General features: G+C 35.3%; 1 protein-coding gene across 1 annotated transcript in view; it reads right to left on the bottom strand.

The window, feature by feature from the left end:
- Positions 1–22,330, bottom strand: part of LOC121408503 (carbohydrate sulfotransferase 11-like) — a 37,731-nt gene that overhangs the window by 1,219 nt on the left and 14,182 nt on the right. Inside the window, exon 2 of the mRNA XM_041599986.1 lies at positions 12,020–12,135. Within this exon, the coding sequence (XP_041455920.1) occupies positions 12,020–12,135 (116 nt within the window). The remainder of the gene's footprint in view (positions 1–12,019; positions 12,136–22,330) is intronic.

Here is a 22,330-nt window from a genome sequence, read left to right as displayed (position 1 = left end):
AACACTAAAAATCGCTCTATTCAACTCGGCTAAGGCCTCGTTGAATAGAGTATCTTTCTTTCACCTCATGCGAAATCTCGCACCATCGCACTCATGCCTATTCGCTATTAATGGGGGTGCATATTAATGGTTAAAATGCAATGATACACCAGAAACCTAATTCCTACTCAACTATTTTGGAACTGTCTGTAAAAAAATGTTAAGGTGATTATAATCCACTTTGTCTGTTTATACTAATATGAACTTCTCTCTTGCAGTGGGTTGAAAAATTTACTTACACGACTAGGTCAATTTATTTGGTGTAAGAGCTAGTTCTGTCAACCATTAGAACAATATCCCTTTTCAGGTCTAATTGTCAAAAGTCTTAGCTCTGCGTGCTTGCATTTTATACTTTTAGAAATATATATACTGTAACTTCAGAGGGCGACATGGCCCTGGGAAGCGGGGTGTGCATGCTATAGCGGTGCTGCGTTTATTATTCTCCATAGGGCAGCACCCCTGGAATCCTGCATAGATGTGAAAAAAGGGCTAAATTTAACCAAAATAATCTTCTTCTTTTTTTTTTATTGAATTTTTTTTTTGCTTGTCAAATATCTCAGGAGCAAACTGACCTTCAGTTTTCAGTGCACTTTTTTTTTGCTCGTCATAATTCAATTTTATCAGCACCCCTGGTCAAAAAATAAGGATAAGATGAAAAAAAAAATTCAGGTCACCAAGTAAAGGTTCGGTCACAAATGCCATTACGAACTGCTACGAACGCCTTACGAACAATTTTTTAGACCATTTCGTAAGATCTTCTCAAGAAGGCAGTATGAAATCAGCATTCGCCGGCCGTTCGTAGACCACTCGTAAGTTCGCAGTTTGGTCGACAGTCATGTCCAAGATTTTTTTTTACTTCGCACAAAACCCTCTCTTCGTAAGGCGGCCGTATGAACATTGAAAAAACATCATAAGAAACACGTATTTGGGGTCAATAGACAATTCTAGAAGCCTTTAATTCTTACGAAAATCGTAAGAAGGCCTTAAGTCGTTCGTACAGTGTTCTTACGAGTGTTCCAACTCGAGTTCGTGCGACCGTCTACAACGACTGCGAGTGCTCGCAAGGGATCGATCGTGCAACAACAAGAAACAAGTGGAGCGCCTCTGGCAGTCTCACCTGCATCGCGCGATTCAATATAGCAGCAGTGCTGATTTTGAAAACTACTATAAAATAATTATTCACAAAAACACCATTCATATAATGATACAATACTACGTTCATTGACAATCAATGACATTTGACCTTGATCACGCAACCTAAGACTTGCCAGTGACACTTGATTACCCCCTATATCCAACTTTTTTTTTATAAACTATATCTATAAACTTTGAAAGTTATGACAGCAATCTAATAAATACCTCCAAAATGGCCAAAGTTCAATGACCTTAAATGACCTTTGACTTTGGTCATGTGACCTACAACTCGCACAGGATGTTTAATGATACTTGATTAATCTTATGTCTAAGTTTCATTAATCAGGTCCATAAACTTTTAAAGTTATGATGGTAATTCAACAGATACCCCCAACTCGGCCAAAGTTCATTGACCTTAAATGACATTTGACCTGGATCATGTGACTTGAAACTCAGGCAGGATGTTCAGTAATACTTGAATAACGTTACCTTATGGCAAAGTTTCACGAACTAGGTCTAGATACTTTCTAAGTTATGATGACATTTCAAAAACTTAACCTTCGGTTAAGATTTTGATGTTGATTCCCCCAACATGGTGTAAGTTCATTGACCTTAAATGAACTTTGACCTTGGTCATGTGACCGGAAACTCAGGCAGGCTGTTCCGTAATACCTTATTAACCTTATGGCCAAGTTTCATGAACTAGGTTTATATACATTCTAAGTTATGCTGTCATTTCAAAAACTTACCCTTCGGTTAAGATTTGGTGTTGACGCCGCCGCCGTCGGAAAAGCGGCGCCTATAGTCTCACTCTGCTTCGGAGGTGAGACAAAAACTGTTGCAGGGGGTCGTAAACTGGTCGTACGTCAATTGTGAAAAGGGCTTTATTTATTCTTAACTCCTATTTTGTAACACCGAGGAAAGGTCACAAACATGCGAATGCAAAAAAAATAGTGCAATGTTGTAAGCCGTGTTGCGATCGGTCTTACAACAGTCTTATTGCCTATTATCGCACCTAGTCACAAGACTGGTCTCTATAGGTCGCTAGCACATGAGCAAGTGTTGTACGACCTCCAGTCGACTAAATGCGACTACTTAGTTGTGCCACCGCTCGCATCAAGTCGTACAACGTTGAACAACACTCACACAATGATCAGCAGACCGATGGTACGATCTGATGCGAGTGAATTGATCGTATTTGATCGCGTTTGGATTTTGAACATCTTCAAAGTTCGATGCGACCAGTCACGATCGACCACATTGAGTTCATGCGATCGTCTACAACGACCGCGAGTGCTCGCAAGACACCAAGAGATCGATCGTGCAACAACAGGAAAAAAATGTTGCAGGTGGTCGTAAACAGGTCGTACGTCAATTGTGAAAGGGGCTTAAGGGATTCGTATAGGGCTATTAATTGTGGAGAGTTTAACGTTGGCCAAACATTTATATTTTGACACTTTCCAGACCTTTCCCTATTGTTGGACGGATATGCGATACCATAATTCGGTAGAAATATTTACTGTGGTCCAACATTGTTTTTTGACAATTTGCCAACATTTCGCAACTGACAAAATTGTTGACTTTGTACTGATGTTGGCCCAACACCACCTCGCGACATCGTAAGAAGTCGAAGTTACAAAGTTTGCCCAACATTTTTTTTAATATTTTGACACTTTTCCAACCTTTCCCTAATTGTAAGCATTGTGATGCTGGCGTGACGTTGGACGGATATCAATTTTGCGATATCATAACGAGGTTACATTGGCCTAACGTTATATTTTGACCAATAAAAATATTGTCCACATTCGCGATAGAGGACATTGTTGACATTTTATTCAAGGTGGCCCAACAGTGCTTTGGCAACATCATACAAATTAAAGTCTAGATTTTAACCTTGGCCCACCGTATATATTTTTACACTTTCCCGACCTTTCCCTTATTGTCAATTTTGTAATGTTGGCGTGACATTGGACAGATCAGCTCAAAATATTTACATTGGCCCAGCGTTGTGTTTTTAACCATTTGCCAACATTTCGCGACTGAAAAAAATTATTGACGTTGAATTGATGTTGGTCCAACACTACTTCTGCGACATCCTATAAAGAAGTTACAACATTGGTCCATTATATTGACTGTTTGCCAACCTTTCCCTATTCCCTTAATAAGTATCCTTTATTATTATTATTATTGTCAGCATTGTGATGTTGGCATGACGTTGGACGAATATCAATATTTTTGCGATATCATTATTCGAGGTGTCAAATATTTACATTGGCCAAACGCTATATTTTTTACTAATTGCCAACATTTCGGCATTTGGATATTGTTTTCTCTAAGGATATTCATTGCCTATATTACATTTAAGCTTTGCTACATGTAGGTCCCATCATGGTACAATGGCAGATGCTAGCAAGGAAGAAAGGACAATAGGATTAACTATGTTGTTTACATTGTTAATTTCACTCATATCATTCAAGAGTTAAAGATAATACCAGAATAGTCGAAATTTATATATAAAGGCTAACAGTTTCTTAGATCAGATCAGAGCTCAGAGTTTCAAGGCAGTCTTCATGTAAAAGTACAGTTTATTTCTACCTGGGATACAACAGAACTTCTTTTGTGAAAATTATGTTGTACACCATCAATGAACTGTTTGCAGTTATATTGAGAAAGGAATTCTCAGTTCTCATCAAGATCATCGACCTGTTCTAAAGAACATTTGTCAACCATGGATTGCAGAAATCGACTGTTTAGCATCATGAACTTCGTCTTCACGGACATTTCAACTCGTAACAGTGACTCTAATTATTCATCGCGTTTCAACATCAATTTCTCATCATCATCGCCAGAATTGTGGACTTTAACTTAAGGAAATCCTTGCCAGCCAATTTGAATTATTTGGACTAATCAGGGCTCCGTAACACAAAGGTTTGCGATGAATAGCAAATACAAAAGAACACTTCTAATTGGTTCCTAGTCAGTATTTTGCGCCAAACTCGCGTATAACATTGATCTTGACTGGTCAGTTCATGTAGCGATTGATCGCTAATCTTTATGTTACGGAGCCCAGAACTGACTCTTCAAGATAATGTAAGATAACTTATTTTTTTGTTTAGTGTATGATTATAACTTAACTAAATTTCCTTTGTTATTTGTTCGGTCTTTGTTCAACATCGCAACATTAAGATATGAACTAATGCGCATACAACCGTAATAGTGGGGTATGGTGTGTCATCCCGTAGGACTAGCGTGCCAAAATTGATTTTTTGGTTGTTTTGGCTTCAATAGGGTCCCCTTAGACCAAAAACGATGGGGGTCAAATTTTCAGACCCCTCCTTCCCTTTGTGGGGGGTCCTTTTTGGCGCCATATTGGTCTGTACAAAGCCCAATAGGATAATCCATTGTTTTCAACCTTATTTCTCACTTTTCTTGGCCAATTTTATTTTTAAGTTGTCTGAGGTGTACAAGAATGAATATTTGATGATGTTGTGAAGTCAATATTTTTTCACTTTTGCCATACGGGGGGCGGATTTTGCGAAACATGCCCCCAAATTGTAAAATATTACCCCCAAAATGTAATTTTCCCACTTTTTGGCACTAGAATTAGGACAAAAAGATTACAAAATGAAGTGCATATGTCTTGTTGTACAGTCCAATAACAGAGGAATACATCACACGTAATTTATATGATTATTATTGATAAATTAATGTAAAAGTCACCCCCTTTTCAGGATTTTATGCAGTGAAAACCTAACTACAACACTAGAGGGCGCCATAACTTATCATGATGATGTTAGTGTGGTACGGTATATCATGACACAATTCCTGCAGGATTTTTGTGCCAAAATTGTTCTTTTTTGGGGAGATTCACTTGGGTCCAATCTATCACGAAATGATAGGGTTCCAAATTTCCCCACCCTCACCCACTGCCTGAGGGGGGGGGGGTCACCTATATCGAGACCCACTAAAATCAGGAGTATTAGTAATTTGCGCCCGGTTAAACAATGGATTATTTTATGGAATTTTATCATCCCTAGACAGCTAAAATGCCTATATCTGAAGGCTTCAAGTTGGACGAGCATCCTACCAACCATATCCCCTACTCCCCCCCCCCAACTGACTGGCATACAACTTTCACTATTCGGCCACTCGTTCTGGAGTACAATAACGATTAAAGTACTTCTATTCGAATTGTTAATTATGTACTTCTCGGCTAATTTCCAATTACTGATAGACAGAAAAAACACATAAAATATAATTTTAGCCCCCCCCCCACACACACACACGCACATATGCACATATTCATTATTGAAATAATATGTGATGTTTAGAGAACTTCCGAACTTACATTGTTTTTCAACAGTTGTTAAGTACTAATTGACCTCAGGAATAATATACTAAAAATCTACCAAAATCTGCATCAGGGAAAGTGGTTATTTTCAAGATAGTATCCAAGATGGCCACCATTCACTTAAAATTAATGAATAATACTCTCTCATTATCCACCCTAGAATCCTAATTAGTTTCATACTCCATGGTCTAGGAGTTAAAATAATTTGTTGACACAGGGTAGAGTGAATATAAGGACCCCAGGATACCTGGAAAATATAAGATTGCATCAAAAAAGCCTGCCGTGTGCTAAAAATCCGCAATTTGGTTTTGATTCAATGATTTAGAGGGTGAAGTAGTAAATTGGAAAAAAGTTACAAGGACAGTGAGTGGTCTGGTGGGTCCAAAAATCCATGATGGCTTCAAAAAATTTATTCTGAAATGGCTGCTAGAATTAAAGCAGACATAGCTGATTTCATATCGTCCATGGAAATGTGATTTCGATGTTTAATTTTAAACCACTGGTTTGGGTTAAGTAATATAGGATAAGTTACAAGGACAGTTAGTGGTCTGGTATGTCCAAAAGTCAAAGATGAATTCCAAAAAATGATCTTAAAATGGCTGCTGATACTTAAAGCGGACAAAGTTCATTTCATATCGGCCTGGGAGATATCAGGTGGGTGTTTCATAAAGCTGTTCGTAAGATAAGACGACTTTAAGAACGACTGGTGATCCTTTCTTTTGGTAAATGGTATACACCATAGGGGATGGTTTAGCGCGTAAGAAAGGATCACCAGTCGTTCTTAAAGTCACTCTTAACTTACGAACAGCTTTATGAAACGGCCCCCAGTTTGGTGTCTAAACCAATGGTTTCAAGGGTCAAATAAGACATTTGGTTAAGTAAATAAGGGCTGTCAGTGGTCTGCTATGTCAAAAAATGCGATATGGCCTCCAAAATGCAGGGTCTAAATTGACTGTGGTTCTTAAAATTACACATAGTTCATTAGAAATGCACATTGTGGATTTGATTTTGGTGTCTACACTAGAGTTTAAAGGATCAAGTATTGTTTCAAGTAGAAAGAACAGTCGGATGTCAAGTTTATAAAAAATCCAAGATTGCTTAAATGACTGCTATTACTTTAAAAGCGGATATAGAACATTAAACATACACCTGGGGATATCATTTTGGTGTCTACACTAGTATTTCAAGAGTTGAAATTAAAAATACATATTAAGGACTGGCTACAATGACTATGCAGTTATCCATTTTGCCTTAAAATCCAAGTGGGCTTTTAAAAAATGGGTTCCAAAATGACTACTGTTACTTAAAAGTGGAGACATTATTCAAACAATACCAAACTGTGAGAAATATTTTGGTGCCTACACTTATGGGATAAGTTATCATATTGATTCATGAGTTTGTAATAGCACCCATTTGATGAATTTTTTTAAATCTACAATGGATTTTAGACAAAATGGAAAACTAAATATCCTTGTTATTTGTTGAATGTATTATCTGACCCTTTATACCACCATGTAGACAACCAAATTATTCCTCACATATTAATATTGTATAAACTCTGACCATTATTGAGTTTTAGGAATCATTTTAGATGCCATTTTGAAAACTTTCTTGGATTTTTAGGCAAAATGGACAAGTGCATATCTTTGTAACTAATCGAAAGTATTATTATAATCATGAAACCATTGAGTGGACACCAAAATCCTATGTCCTTGGTGAATTTTAAATGAACGATGTCCATTTTTAAGTAACAGCATTCACTTTAGACTCAGATTTCTTCACGACATCTTGGATTTTCCGACATAGACCAATGACTGTCCTTGTTATGATATGGTAATATTAATAATATAGGTATATTTACCTAGGGAAGCCACTTCAGTTCTAAAAACTGTTCTCCCAGCGGGCCTTGCCATTATTATTACCCCTGCCTTAGATGGGCAGCCTAGGCGCTTTAGCATTCAGGGAATTTCTACCGGGTACCCATTTACCTCACCTGGTTTGAGTGCATCACAATGTTGATAAATTTCTAGCAGAATGAAACTATGCCATGGCTGGGATTCGAACCCACGACCCTTTCAAAGTCAAAAGACCAATCCACTGGGCCACAACACTCGAACGGTTGTAACTAATTTTCTGACTTTAAAAATCATGGTTTAAACATGAAACCATATTCTTGATGGATATTACATGTCCACTTGTAAATAACAGTGGCTATTTCATACTCTATTGTTTAACATACTCGACCAACGACTCTCCTTGTAACTTATTCTAATGTATTATTAGACTCACTTTTCCATGGTAGTCACACACATTCATATTCCCGGATATTGAACAAACTATATCGGTTTTTCAAGCAGCAACAGCAATTTCAAACTCCATTTTTGGAAGCCATCTTGGATTTTTTAACATACCGGACCACCGACTGTCCCGGTATGTTGAGTTGGCCTCCAAAAGTTAAATGAATAAAGAATGGAAACGGTATTCTTGTCCCAATTATGATCGTTGAAACCATGGTCTAGACACCGATTCCATCTATCTCAGGTATATAAAATGTGCTATGTCCATTTAAAGTATCAACAGCCATTTTAAACTCCATTTTTGGAAGCCATCTTGGATTTCTGGGTCCTTGTAACTTTTCCCGATATACTTCTTCACCCTTAAAAATCTTTGAATAGAAACCAAATTAAGGTCACTTAAGTAACAAAAAAAATCCAGGATTTTTTTATTTTAGCCTAAGGCAGCCATTTTGCCCCCCCCCGTGGGGGGGGCGAGAATCAAAACAAATTAGATGCCCATACTATGAATCGGCATTGGAAATAATTGCTCTTGAAATGTGTCAGCTTTCAAATTTATTGATAAAATTACAGTGCCTAGAATTTGATTTTTTTTAGGGAAGTGCTTATCATAAGTTATGGCGCCCTCTAGTGTTGTAGTAAGGTTTTCACTGCATAAAATCCTGAAATGGGGATGATTTTTACATCAATTGACCAAAAATAATGGTATACATTACATGTGATGTATTCCTCTGTTGTTGATTGTATAACAAGACATATTCATTTCATTTTGTAATCCTTTTGTCCTAATTTTAGTGCCAAAATGGGAAACATAATATTTTGGGGGCAATATTTTACAATTTTGGGGCATTTTTCGTAAAGTCCGCCCCCGTATGGTAAAAGTTAAAAACAATTGACATCACAACATCATCAAATATTCATTTTCATACACCTCAGACAACTTTAACAATTAATTGGCAAAGAAAAGTGAGAAATAAGGTCGAAAACAATGGATTATCCTATTGGGATTTGTACAGGCCAATATGGCGCCAAAAAGGACCCCCACAAAGGGAAGGAGGGGTCTGAAAATTTGACCCCCATCGTTTTTGGTCTAAGGGGACCCTATTGAAGCCAAAACAACCAAAAAATCAATTTTGGCACGCTAGTCCTACGGGAGCTGTGTCAGTGACATACCGTACCACACTATAATTCCGAAGCTTCGTAATTCCGAAGGTTCGGTTATTCCGAAGGTTCGTATTTCCGAAGGTTCGTAATTCCGAAGGTTCGTCAATCCGAAAATGAAATAAGGTTCGTAATTCCGAAGGTTCGTCAATCCGAAAACGAAATAAGGTTCGTAATTCCGAAGGTTCGGTTATTCCGAAGGTTCGTATTTCCGAAGGTTCGTAATTCCGAAGGTTCGTCAATCCGAAAACGAAATAAGGTTCGTAATTCCGAAGGTTCGTCAATCCGAAAACGAAATAAGGTTCGTAATTCCGAAGGTTCGTCAATCCGAAAACGAAATAAGGTTCGTAATTCCGAAGGTTCGTTAATCCGAAAACGAAATAAGGTTCGTAATTCCGAAGGTTCGTTAATCCGAAAACAAAATAAGGTTCGTAATTCCGAAGGTTCGTTAATCAGAAAACGAAATAAGGTTCGTTAATCCGAAAATTGAATAAGGTTCGTATTTCCGAAAATGAAAATTATTCATTTTGGTAACAAACAAGGATAATAATAATAATAGCTGGGAGAACACTTTTCAGAACTGAAGTGGCTTCCCTGGGTAAATAATATAATTTTTATCATTTTAGGCCTACATGAAATTTCCGAAAGTTTGAGCACGTGATTCGCTGGCAACATCTCACAAGGATGCCCTTTTAACAGTAATTGACCAAATAGGCGAATTTTACATTTTCCCAAAAAACCGCTTGCTCGCTACGCTCGCAGAAATGAAACGTAATATATAACTTACCAATCAGAGATCACTTAATTTTTTTTGCTCAACTTAATTACTACAAAACACACAACCTCTTTATATAGATGATAATCTTATGGCGAAAATATCCGTTTGCACCAAAATGCCCCTATTGGCCCCTTTTTTGGCTCCCCCCAAAAGGAAAATACGTTCCGCCGCCACGGGTTGAAACACGCATCCTCTTCATGGCTAACTGCAAAAAGTTCTTAAAATGTCCCCTTTAGGTCAGGTCAGAGCTTATATTTAAAATTTCTGTTCGCGCTTCTTGCTCGCAGTTATTATCTAGTTACATAGGCATCTCGTTTTGAAGATCACAAACATATTGCCCATCATATTAAAAAAATATAGCTCGCGCTCGCATTATTTAAAAAGGATTTATCATGTTATTACATATTTACTTTATTTTATAATTATAAAGCTAATTATTGACTGTTAGGACTACCCTTTCAATAACAAACAAAAAAAACAAACAAAAACTTTAAGCTGCCGATTGAGGAAAATATGGCCGAAAAAAAAAATTGCCCCCCCCCCCTCCATTTGACAAAAGTTGGATCCGCCGGGAGGGAGGCAGGGGGCACTTGCTCCCCAAAAATGAAATAAAAAGCAGGGAAATGCATATTTTTCCAAAAATGGGAAAGATCCTTTTTCAAAAATAAATTTGCTGTTTTTCATGTTTTCGAAATAAAATACTCTTTTTAAAGTAAAGTTTTCAGGCTGGAATATTGCAATTTTTCAGCTTGCGCTTCGCACTCTCAGCTATTCGATTGGTGAAATATGTATCCTAAAGAGGTCACTAAATTCTTTCTTTAAGATTCCTTTTCTGGTCAGTATGTTTAAGCTCGCGTATTCTTTAGTTAGATGTACATATTTTAGTGACAACAGAAATCTGCTGGGATTTTTAAAAACTTATTTCCATTTTTATTGAAATACCCTTAAGTTTTAGCTTGTGATTCACGCTCGCAACACCTCGCAATAATGCCATTTAAAGAATAATTGACCCCAAAACGAGTTTTACAGCTTCACTTTTGATTTTTTTTACCAGGCCGCTCGCTCATTATACTCTCTCCCGAAAAATAAAGGCTAAATATACATTTTGCCATAATAAGAAGTCATTTCAAAATTTTTTTTTTTGATAATCTAAAGGTGAAAATATCACCAAAGTGCCCATTTTGACGTATAAGTTTCATTTTTTGGCTTTACCCCCCAAACGAAAATTCGTTTGGCCGCCCTTGCCTTCCCATCCTCATAACAATTGAACGGCAAGTGTCCACCCCCCCCCTTGCCTCTGCCTCTGCTTTCCCGGTTTTCATTTTTCGGATTAACGAACCTTATTTTGTTTTCGGATTAACGAACCTTATTTTGTTTTCGGATTAACGAACCTTATTTCGTTTTCGGATTAACGAACCTTATTTTGTTTTCGGATTAACGAACCTTATTTCGTTTTCGGATTAACGAACCTTATTTCTTTTTCGGATTAACGAACCTTCGGAAAAACGAACCTTATTTCGTTTTCGGAATAACGAACCTTCGGAACAACGAACCCTATTTCGTTTTCGGATTAACGAGCCTTCGGAACAACGAACCTTATTTCGTTTTCGGATTATCGAACCTTCGGAATAACGAACCGTCGGAATAACGCCACAAATGTTCGGATTAACGAACCCTTTTTCGTTTTCGGATTAACGAACATCGAGGTATAGGCAATTTACGTGTTCCGGAATTACGAACCTTCGGAATAAAGAACCTTCGGAATTACGAAGTGTAACCGAAATAATGATTACATATATTCATAATATAATGAAAAATGGAAAATGGGGATATGACATTATCAGCTCCTCTATTGCATATTCATAAGGGCATGCATTTAACCCTTTTCACGAAATGCTGCCACTCTTTAAAAAAATCACTCTTTAAAATTGAATTAATTCATTTTTTGTTGTCGATTTTTCATGAAATTTTCAGCGTTCTGCCCATTGAATGTTATTCTATGGCCTGATATTCATCCTGGGTTAGTCTCAACCATCCATAGTCACCCTCGCACACACCCACCCACAAATAATATGGATGGAATCTCTAAATGAAAAATTCAAGAAAATGTATAAATCGCAGAATTTTAGATTGAATTTATGATTCTCCTTTATACAATTAAACCAAACGAAAATATTTCCAATAAGAGATTAACAAGGCGATTAGAGCGTGAGGCAGATAGAGAGAGAGAGAGAGAGAAAAAGATGTATCAATTCTACTTACTTTAATAGTTGTATTTTGTGTCACATTATTTTGATTAATTCCTGCGGTCAGTCTTTTTGGTACCTCTAAAGAAGCACGTTGATAATGACCGTTGAAGAAATAATTATCATAAAAGTCTGAAAGAAAGAAAATAAAAAAAAACATATTATTCAAATTTATTTATTTCACTTCAATCAAACAAAAACAAATTATATACCATAAATAAACATAAATATTTGTATCCGTTACAAAATAAATTAATAATACTTGTGAAAAAACACAATTTGGGCAACACATTGTAGGGTTTTAAATATCAATAAAATTAAAGTAAGATGGAAATGGAGGGACCCACTAAAAGGCAATGCTTGTACAATGTGGGCCCCTCAGCATAGATGGTCTTGAATTCAAGAAAAAATCGGCAGGTTCTCAGTGCGAGGGTGGTGTGCATATTACAGTATATTACTTATTCTACTTACATGTATTTGTGTTTTGAACAGAATATTGGCAGATGATGTTTCAATATCAGATCACCTCTTATGTTTTTACCAATTTCTTTTTCATTTCTTTATTTGTTAGGTGGTCTGTCATGAATGGTTGGATCTTAATTATATAAATCAAAAGTCCAGTAGGCAGTTCTTTAAACGTATTTACAACAGACATTTATTAGTTGAGATGCAACAACGATGATCACTACTGCGTCATCTTGACAGCAGCCATAACTTTTTCCATGCAAGTGGTCACGTGTAATAACAAAGTATAGTCTACGCTTGCAGACCTTTATCAGTTATCACCACAATGAATATGACAGATCACCTTTTATATTCGTCAGAATTTTCTTTACTTTTATTGCCAATCATTGTGGACATGTCCAGCGAAATTTTTCAAGGTTATCAAATCATGATGACGTCATCTAGACGCCATTTTGTAAATTAAATGATTGATCATATCATCGCAACAAATCGTCAAAAATCATCCATATTTCATTATATCAAGTTCAGGGGCGGTATTCTGAAAACGTTCTTATCTTAATTTTGTTCTTATCTACGTCACTTTCTTAAATTGGTATTCTGAAAACGTTCTTATCTTTTTCTTATCTTTTGTTCTTATCTTTGTTCTTATCTTGCTCTCCACCCAATGCTGAGTGCGTAAATTTACAACTCGCGCATATAATACCAAATCGCGCTAAAAGATAAGAACAGAATGTAGATAAGTGGTATTCTGAAAACGTTCTTATCTTTTTTCTTTCTTATCTTTCACGATATTTAATTAATATTTAAGATAGCTAGAGGGTTATCACATCTCACGATGTCCGCGTTTTTCTTGCTCAAAATCGATGGCCTCTAGTAGTAACAAGTACCCACAAGTATTCCTCCCACCATTTATCGCATTCACCCTTTATTTTGCCCGTCTCTTTTTTCTATCCCTTCTTTCTTTTCCATTTTTTGTCCTTTCTATCTGTCTGTCTTTCTTCCTTTCTATCTGTCTGTCTTTTTTCCATTCTATCTGTCTGTCTTTCTTCCTTTCTATCTGTCTGTATTTCTCACTTTCTATCTGTCTGTCTTTCTTCCTTTCTATCTGTTTGTCTTTCTTCCTATCTGTCTGTCTTTCTTCTTTTCTTTCATTCTTCATTTATATCTTTACTTTTGTTCTGTTTGAATCTTTTAATTTCTTTTTTTTCTTCTTTTGCTTTGTTTCATTTATACTTCATCTTTCTTCCTTTTTTATTTTCCCTTTTCGTTTTATCCCTTTCTTTTTTTTCCTTTACTGAGTCTTTTTTCTGCTTTCCCCCCGTTTCTCTTCCTTTTTTCTTTTTTCTTTCTTTCTTCCTTCACTTGTTTGTAATCTTTATTTTTCTTACTTATTTTTCTTCCATTCTTTCGTTTTTATACATGCTATTCCTTTTTTAATCATTCATTTCATTTTCCCCCTTTTTCTTCCTTCCCTTTAATAATTCTTAATTTTTCTTATTTCTTTATTTCTGCTTTCTGACACTTTTGTGTCTTTTTTTACTTTCTTTTTTTTCTTTATTTTGCTCATTCTTTTTTCGTTCGTTCTTTATTTACTCTTTTTCTTTACTTTCTTTCTTCTCTCTGTCTTTCTTCTATTAACTTTTTCTTTATTCTTTCCATTGATTTTTTTTCGTTTTTTTTCCCCAACTTTTTATTTTCCCTTCCGTTTTCTTTTTCTTTCTTTCTTTCTTTCCTTCTTTCTTTCTTTCTTTTTTTTTCTTTCTTTCTTTCCTTATTTCCTTTTTTCTATGAATTTACCTTTTTTTCTTTATCTTTTTGTAGTCTTCATATTTGCGTCAAATTTCCTTTCATTTTTTTCTCTCATCTTTATTTCTTTGTTTAATTTTCTTTTTTCTCTCTTCCTTCACTTTTTACATTTTTATTCCCTTTTTTTCTCTTTCTTTTTTTTTCTTTCTAACTTTCTTTCATTCGTTTTTTTTAGACTTTTTTTTCTTTTTCGGTTCCTTGTTAATTTATTTTATCTTATATTAGTTTGACCTTTTTCTATTTTTGTGTGTATTCCTTTTAGTTAATTTCTTTTTTTCTTCATTTTTGTTCCTTCACTTTATCATGGATAACTGTTCTATTTTTTTTCTTCCTTTTCCTTCTTTTATTCATTCTATTTTCTTTCTTTTTTATTTTTGAATTCTTTTTGCTTGCTTTCTTTCGTTTACTATTTATTTTTTCATTATTTTCTGCTTTGTCCCTTTCATCTTTTTTTTCTGCTTCATTCTGACCCTTTTCTGTCTTCTTTCTTTCATACCTACTTACTTTCTTTCTTCATATTTTGTTCTTTATTCGTACCTGCTTTATTTACTTTTCTTACTTTTTTTTTGCACGTGGACGTCTCGAAATAATAAAATCAGTCATTGCGTATAAAATGCCTATTTCGCGCAATGCGCCAGAAACGGTGAACGCGCAGCGCCCATGATATTCTCTTCACATAAGGAACGCTTCTATTGGTTAAACTGCCAATATAAAGCGCATTTTGATTGGTAAAATCTTAAAAATGGGCGTGTTGGAAATAAGAAGGGGGCAGTCCTTACAGAGATAAGAACGCGTTAAGAAGATTTTCAGAATACCGATTTGCAATGATTTTAGCGTCTTCTTATCTCAGTGAGATAAGATAAAAGATAAGAACAAAGATAAGAACGTTTTCAGAATACCACCCCAGGTGACAGGTCATCAAGACATGTCATCAGAGGTCATGCAAAGGTCATGACGCGCACGTACCTGCGCGTCAAAAATTTTAAAATTCCCCAAATCGACCGTGGTCAAGTTTGGGTACGTTTCATTTTGAGCATTTCAATAATTTGCGCGCGCACAGGTAAAGCGAAGGTCTTTGGTTCGAAACTCACTTGACCATTTTTTTTTGCTTATTTATTTGTATGTGACCTCTATTGAAATTGATACTTCATTTACCACAATCTTCATAAAACATACAAATCAAGAAGTGTATAAATAAAATACATTGTAACACAAGTGAGTATATTTAAGAATAGTTGAAGGATCACTGAAAAGTTACAAGGAAGTTATAAAATTAGTGATCCTGAGATTAACACAAAACAACACAATTAAAAAAACAAATGCAGTAAGGAAAGACAGAACAAACAAACATAACATGTATACAATTGTATCTATATCAGTATTACTATTAGACTTTCGGCATTAAATGCAATATTCTTAAACGTCTTTTAAAACTTTGAAGGGTTTTGCACTGCTTAATGATTTGAGGGAGCTTATTCCAAATAATGGGTCCCCTACATAAAAATATGTTGTATGAGAAAGAATAATGACCATATATTGCACGAGTATCAGCTGAATTTCTAGTATAATATCTATGTATATGTCTATTGTTTGAAAAAAGTTGTCAAAATTATTAGGCAAAAGGTTGTTATGATAGGAATACATAAAAACAGATAATTGAAAATCATGTAGTAAAGAAATTGGGAGTATATTTCATTTTAAGAAAAGAGGTCTAATATGACTTAGAAAGGGCTTATGGCATATCATACGAACTGCTCTCTTTTGAAGAAGAAAGATGCGGTTCAGTAAGTGTTGCTTGCAGGATCCCCCCAAAATATTGCAATAAGATATGTAAGGTAAAATCAATGAATTATACAATATAAGAAGAATATTTTGTGGTAAAATGTTTTTAATTTTACTCATTATTCCTATTGTTTTGGAAACTTTCCATAAAACCTCATAAACGTGTATTTTCCATTTTAAATCCTTGTCTATAATAATTCCTATAAAATGTGTAGTATTTACATGTTGAATTAAGTTGCCATTAATATATATATATCTTTTTCTTTTGCACTAATTTTTCGGAGAATTTAATAGCATCACATGGGTCTTTTTATAATTAAGTTGTAACTTATTATCTTCAACATGTTCAACCCATTTGCTAACCTTTGAAAGTTCATAGTTAAAGTTTTGAGTAAGACATTTCACATCACTGTGTTTATAAAATATATTGGTATCGTCTGCAAATAACAAACAATTTAATAGTGGAGATACTGAATTTAAATCATCGATGTACATGTAAATAAAAAAAAGTATACGACCGAGGATTGATCCTCGCAAGAATACCGCAAGAAACAGTTTGATAATTAGAGTTTTTAGAATTGTACACGGTAAATTGTCTGCGGTTACTCAAATAACTGTGAAATAAATTCAAAGTAACACCACGAATTCCATAATGAGAAAGTTTTTTTTGAAGGATAAAACAATATTATTTCTTTTTCTGTAATATGTAAAAATATAAGCTCTATATGGACAACTTTTACACAAGAATGATTCAAAGTTGTTGCAAGTGTTATTATTATTCATTCCAGTTATTTCATGACCAATATTCTTAAAATAATCATTGAAACCTTCAGCGATATCCTTGGATTCACTAGTAAGTGTACCGTTACATTTAATACAGAGGTATTTTCATGGAATCTTTTTCTTTGTAACAGATCATTTATCGTTTTCCACGTTTTATCAATGTTTCCCTTAAACATATGAAACTTAGAAAAGTATAGTAATCTCTTTTGGCATCACGTACTTGTTTTGTATAAGAATGTCAAAGACTATTTGTAAATAAATTGTCAATCAATGAAGCTAAGGAGTTAGTTATTCTTGTTGGTTTTGTAAAACAAGGAAAAAAGGCAATATGAGTAAAATAATTCATGTAACTCATTACAAGAACTCTGTACAACTAATTTCATTAACTCAATATTAAAGTCTCCAAGAAATATACATTCTTTTTTCTCATTGTGAACTGTAGACAAAAATTTCCTTAAGTATTCATAAAATGTGCATGTGATTGATCACCAACAAAAATGTTCTTTCCAAGTTTTCAGCTTTCAATTAAAAGGCTTTCAAAGTGACAATTAAATACTGAGATGTCATCACGCATGATGTATCTTACATCATTTTTAATGGAAAAAGCAACTCCTCCTCCTTTCCTATTATTTCGTGATTTACTCTCAGTCTTATATCCATAAACATTATATTCACCCTTTTTTGCCTTTGTCCAACCATGTTTCAGTATATGCTGAAAGACAAAAAGAATTATTTACATGTGATAGTAAAGACGTTATATCATCATTGTGTCTTTGGAGCTACGGCAATTTAAATGCGGGAGTGAAAAACAAGGTTACATCAAAAAAGTCACATCCAAATGGTTATCTTTACGTTTTTGTACACGTTAATGCAAAAAGTGTGTGTGGAGGGGGGGGGGGGCGGGGATGAAGCAAATCCCCTCCTCCAAACCCCATCCCATCAAAATTTCATTGCATCTGTGGAACTCGGGGTTGCAAATAATATAAAAATTAGCATTAAGTAAGGGGCAACCAAAATATTAAAATATAGGCATTACTATTACATTATTATTCTCGGCGAATAAAATGAAATAACAAAATAATGTGCGATTATGTCGTGGCTTTATCAATCATAGATGAACGCTTTTCGGATTCTGGTGTCACAATGACATAACTATAAAACATGAATATGCACAATACCTCTGATTAGAGAGTTACATGTATGTCTGGCACCAACCGATAGCCTTGTTTTAGTTCGCCGAAGGGGGGTTAAACTCCCGGCTTGAAATTGCTCCCCTCCCAGAAAATCAACGTTAAATTTCGCGGCAGCTTCCCACTGGTTCTGTGCTAGCCGGACATGAATACCAGCACAGCTATGCTATTAACTATGAGCTATCGGCAAATCGGTGGATTTTACAGATGGCATACTTATTATATATCATATCATATACATATATACCAGCCTCCCCGCATGAGAACTTGGGTGAGGCCTAAATTTCACGAAAAATATAAATGTATACCGAATACCAGCATCCCCGCCTTTGAGATCAGGTAAGGCCTAAAAACTGAAACTTAAAGCGTGACAAACAATCAGGTTACAACAGCGCTCCTATAAAGTAATATGTAAAACTGCAAATAAATCAATACCTTCGTCGATGCTACGAGTGCGGACTCAAATCAATATAAAAAATAATCAACATACATGGTATAAACGTGTAAATTGTAATAAATAGAAATAGACTAGAGCCATTCTGGAAAAAGTGGCCTGTATAAACTTTAAGAAGCATTTTGGGATAAAAGTTGGGAACCGGACTATTTCACACAATTCAAATATGCTGAATCTGATAGGATCGGTTCCCAAGCTAATTTCTCATGTTTTGACCACCTAATTTGCATAAACGAAATGGCTGCCAAATTGATAATTCAGAATATTATTTTGACAATGTTCTTTACTCATATTTGCTTTCACAGACATGAATACTGCAAAATCATGCATACATACGTATATCTTTCGGGAAAAATTGTTATTTTTGTTTCCGGCTAATTAATTATGCAGATCTATGCATATTTTGGATCATTATGCTTTAATTTGATAATTTCAGCTCAAATATTTATATTTTTGGTACAAATAGTATTTGCATCATTATAAATGATTGTATGCCCCTTAGAATATAATACCACAGTGAATATTTTTTTTTTTTTTTTGTAATTGTGTCTAATAATTATTAATTTGTTTACCACTCGCTTTTTTGTATTTTTTGTTTTTAATTAATAATATTTTAAATACGTGTTATCATTAATCTATTATCTGTTATCATGTTACCTTGACTGGACCTCTAGGAAGAACAGAGCCATTATATCAATGGCTCTGAATAGAGTGATCCATCCGTATATTTTTATGTGCATGTTTATATATTTACATTTGATATCATATCTTGTGCAATGTATTTTATTGTGATTTTTATACGGTAAATAAAACCAAACCAAACCAAACCAAAATATTAATGTATTTTATTGTTTATGAATTTCTTATGTATTTCTTTGCATTTTGTGCCATTTGTTTCGTGCATGTTTTGTCATGGGATCTGTCAAAGTATTGATTATCAATGGCAGAAAATAATAAGTTTCAATGATTTTTACAAATTGTTTGTATTCGTATGTATCCATGGGCATTAACAGATGCACTGACTTTCACACTGACATCTGCATACAAAGGTAAATTCCTGCAGGGAGGGCCTTCGCATTTTAAAAGCACACTGGTGGTGATCCAACGAATTTCATGAACCTATCTGTATTCAAGGGAATGTCACTATTAATTGCTTAAATTTTAAATATAAAATGAATTGAATGATATCATTCAATTCATTCGTATTTACAGTTTTAGATGATGGATTATTAAACCTGAATCATGACAGTACTGTAAATCTCAACTCTTAATAGTCAATCAGTCGCATTTAATATCCTTTGGGGTAGTTATGTTCCCCGACCAACAGAATCTCATTACACATACATGTATATATAATATATATATATTCAGTGTGCTTTTCTTTAGCAAAAAGAAGTGAAAACAGTCTGCTGAAAATGAAATGTCTTGTGTGTTCTCCATTATGCTTGTCAAATTGTTCCAATTTTGAAAAAAAATTCTCAGAATTGAACCCACATATTTATAAACCATCTAATGTCTCATTTTGTCTATTGATTAGACCGTTTTAAATGATTTAAAAGCCAGACTATGGTGTTCTAAAGTTCCACAACGAATAAGTCACTGCATGTCCTTTTAATAACAAATTTTGATAATTGGACTTCATTAACTGATTACATGTGCATCTCCATAATAAATCTTTTCCAATGCAGTACTGCACCTTTCCTATCAAGGATTGCCGCTTCATCCCACTTAAGAGGCATCCGGCTTCCCCCAGCTTGATACACCTTCGGGGTGTTGAATGATCAATGTCAGTTATCATCGAGCTGGTGTTCCATTGGATGGCTTGATTGATAGGACAGCCTCATTATAAAATTGTTGAAATCAAATCAATTTAGCACAAGTGTTCTGCGGAGGCAGTTGGTATCGAAGTCATCGTGTTTGTGTTCTTGAGATATGTCCGATTCTTATGTCACAGATCCATAGAGAAAACCTAAACTTTTGTCTTGAGAGAGAATCTGCTGTCTGACCAGATCTTGTTTCAGGTGTTAAAATGCTCGGAGTGTATCTTTCAATACCGCAGTGAATTATGTAATGTCCCCTTGGCCATTTATCGAACTTCTAATATTCACACATATTCATATCTTCATAAGATAGATTACTTCTAATTGATAACGAAGATATCTTTCAGAGGATGGTGGGTTCCTGACATGTTCGGTGTTCATGTAGGTTATTATTAATCCACTTCCTTTGATCGGTATTAAACCAAACAGCATCCAATAGCTGACCCGGCTCTGATAGGCTGCATGCGAGTCTGAGATATAACCATCAAAGTCTAGGTCAAGAATTTCTTTGTAGAGCCAGGAGATCTCTTTCTATGAAGAAAGCAGTTGCCTAGGTTATGTTTGACTTGTCAACCGGTTTTGGTACCACTGAACATGTCATTCTTCTTGGGAGACTGACAGTGATTGATGATTCTGCACTCCAATGGCTTTCCCTTTACCTTGCCAACAGGAGGACAAGCTGTATTCATCACTGACATGCAGTCTTTTGTTACTATCCTTTGCTATGGAGTTCCTTGGGGGTCTGTCCTTGGTCCCTTGTTCTTCAAACTGTACATCACTCCTCTTGGCTCTATAATGTGGCAACTTGGTCTTGGTGTACACTTTTATGCTGATGACATCCAGCTGTATACCTCACTTTTGATCCAAATGTTAAAGATACAGAGGTTCGTGCAGCTGCTGTTGTTGGTGCTGCCACTGAGGATTCGATGTTGGATGAAGTTCAACTTCTTGAAGCTTAACGATTAAAAGCGAAGTAAACTTGTTCTGTCATCTCCATATGCGTAATTATTATGACTACAACTCCAGTCTTAATAGGTGAGGAAGCTATATATCACCAGTAAAGATATTTTGGCGTAGTCTTTGATAGAACAATGAGCATGAAGAAACTCACATCACATGTCTGCCAATCTGCATATTACCAGCTTCACAGAATTGCTGAGATCAGACACTGTCTTACATGAGGTGGTGCGGAAAATATCATCTATGACCATATAACCTCTAGACTGGACTTCTGCAAACTGTCTCCATGCTGGTTTACCTTCATCAGGCATCCCTAGCACTTTTCAACCATAGAACGCAGTGTGAAAATTTGTTCTGCATTAGCCGTGACTGGGCAGCTGGAAACCTTCTTGTTTTGCCCATGTTTTTACCATGGAGCTAATCTGTGTTTAGCCCCCTATTTTTTTTTCATTTCCTCTTCTGTATTCAGTATCGTTTGGCAAAGAATCTTCAATGGCAAGGATTGGATAGAAGCTGTGGTGTTCAGTTATTACTTTGATGGGTGACTCAGAGGAAATAAATATATCGGTAATGATTAAAAAACAAGTGGAATGCCTCTGGCCGTCTCACCTGCATCACGCGGTTCAATATAGCAGCAGTGCTGACTTTGAATACTACTCTAACTCGCACAAGATGTTCAGTGAAACATGGTTACTCTTATGTCCACTTTTTATGAACTAGACCAATAAACTTACAGAGATATGATGGTTATTCAACAAAAACCCCAACATGGCCAAATTTCATTGACCTTACATGACCTTTGACCTTGATCATGTGACCTGAAACTCGAACAGGATGTTCAGTGATACTTGATTACTCTTATGTACAAGTTTCATGAATCAGATCCATAAACTTTCAAAGTTATGATGGTAATTCAACAGATACACCCGATTCGGCCAAAGTTCATTGACCTTTGACCTTGGTCATGTGACCTGAAACGCGCACAGGATGTTCAGTGATACTTGATTACTCTAATGTCCAAGTTTAATGGACTAGACCAATAAACTTCAAAGTTATGATGGTAATTC

The sequence above is a fragment of the Lytechinus variegatus genome, chromosome 1, assembly GCF_018143015.1.
Source record: "Lytechinus variegatus isolate NC3 chromosome 1, Lvar_3.0, whole genome shotgun sequence".
Taxonomy (NCBI): Eukaryota; Metazoa; Echinodermata; class Echinoidea; order Temnopleuroida; family Toxopneustidae; genus Lytechinus; species Lytechinus variegatus.
The sequence above is the reverse complement of the archived record's forward strand: the minus strand, read 5'-3'. Positions and strand labels throughout refer to the sequence as shown.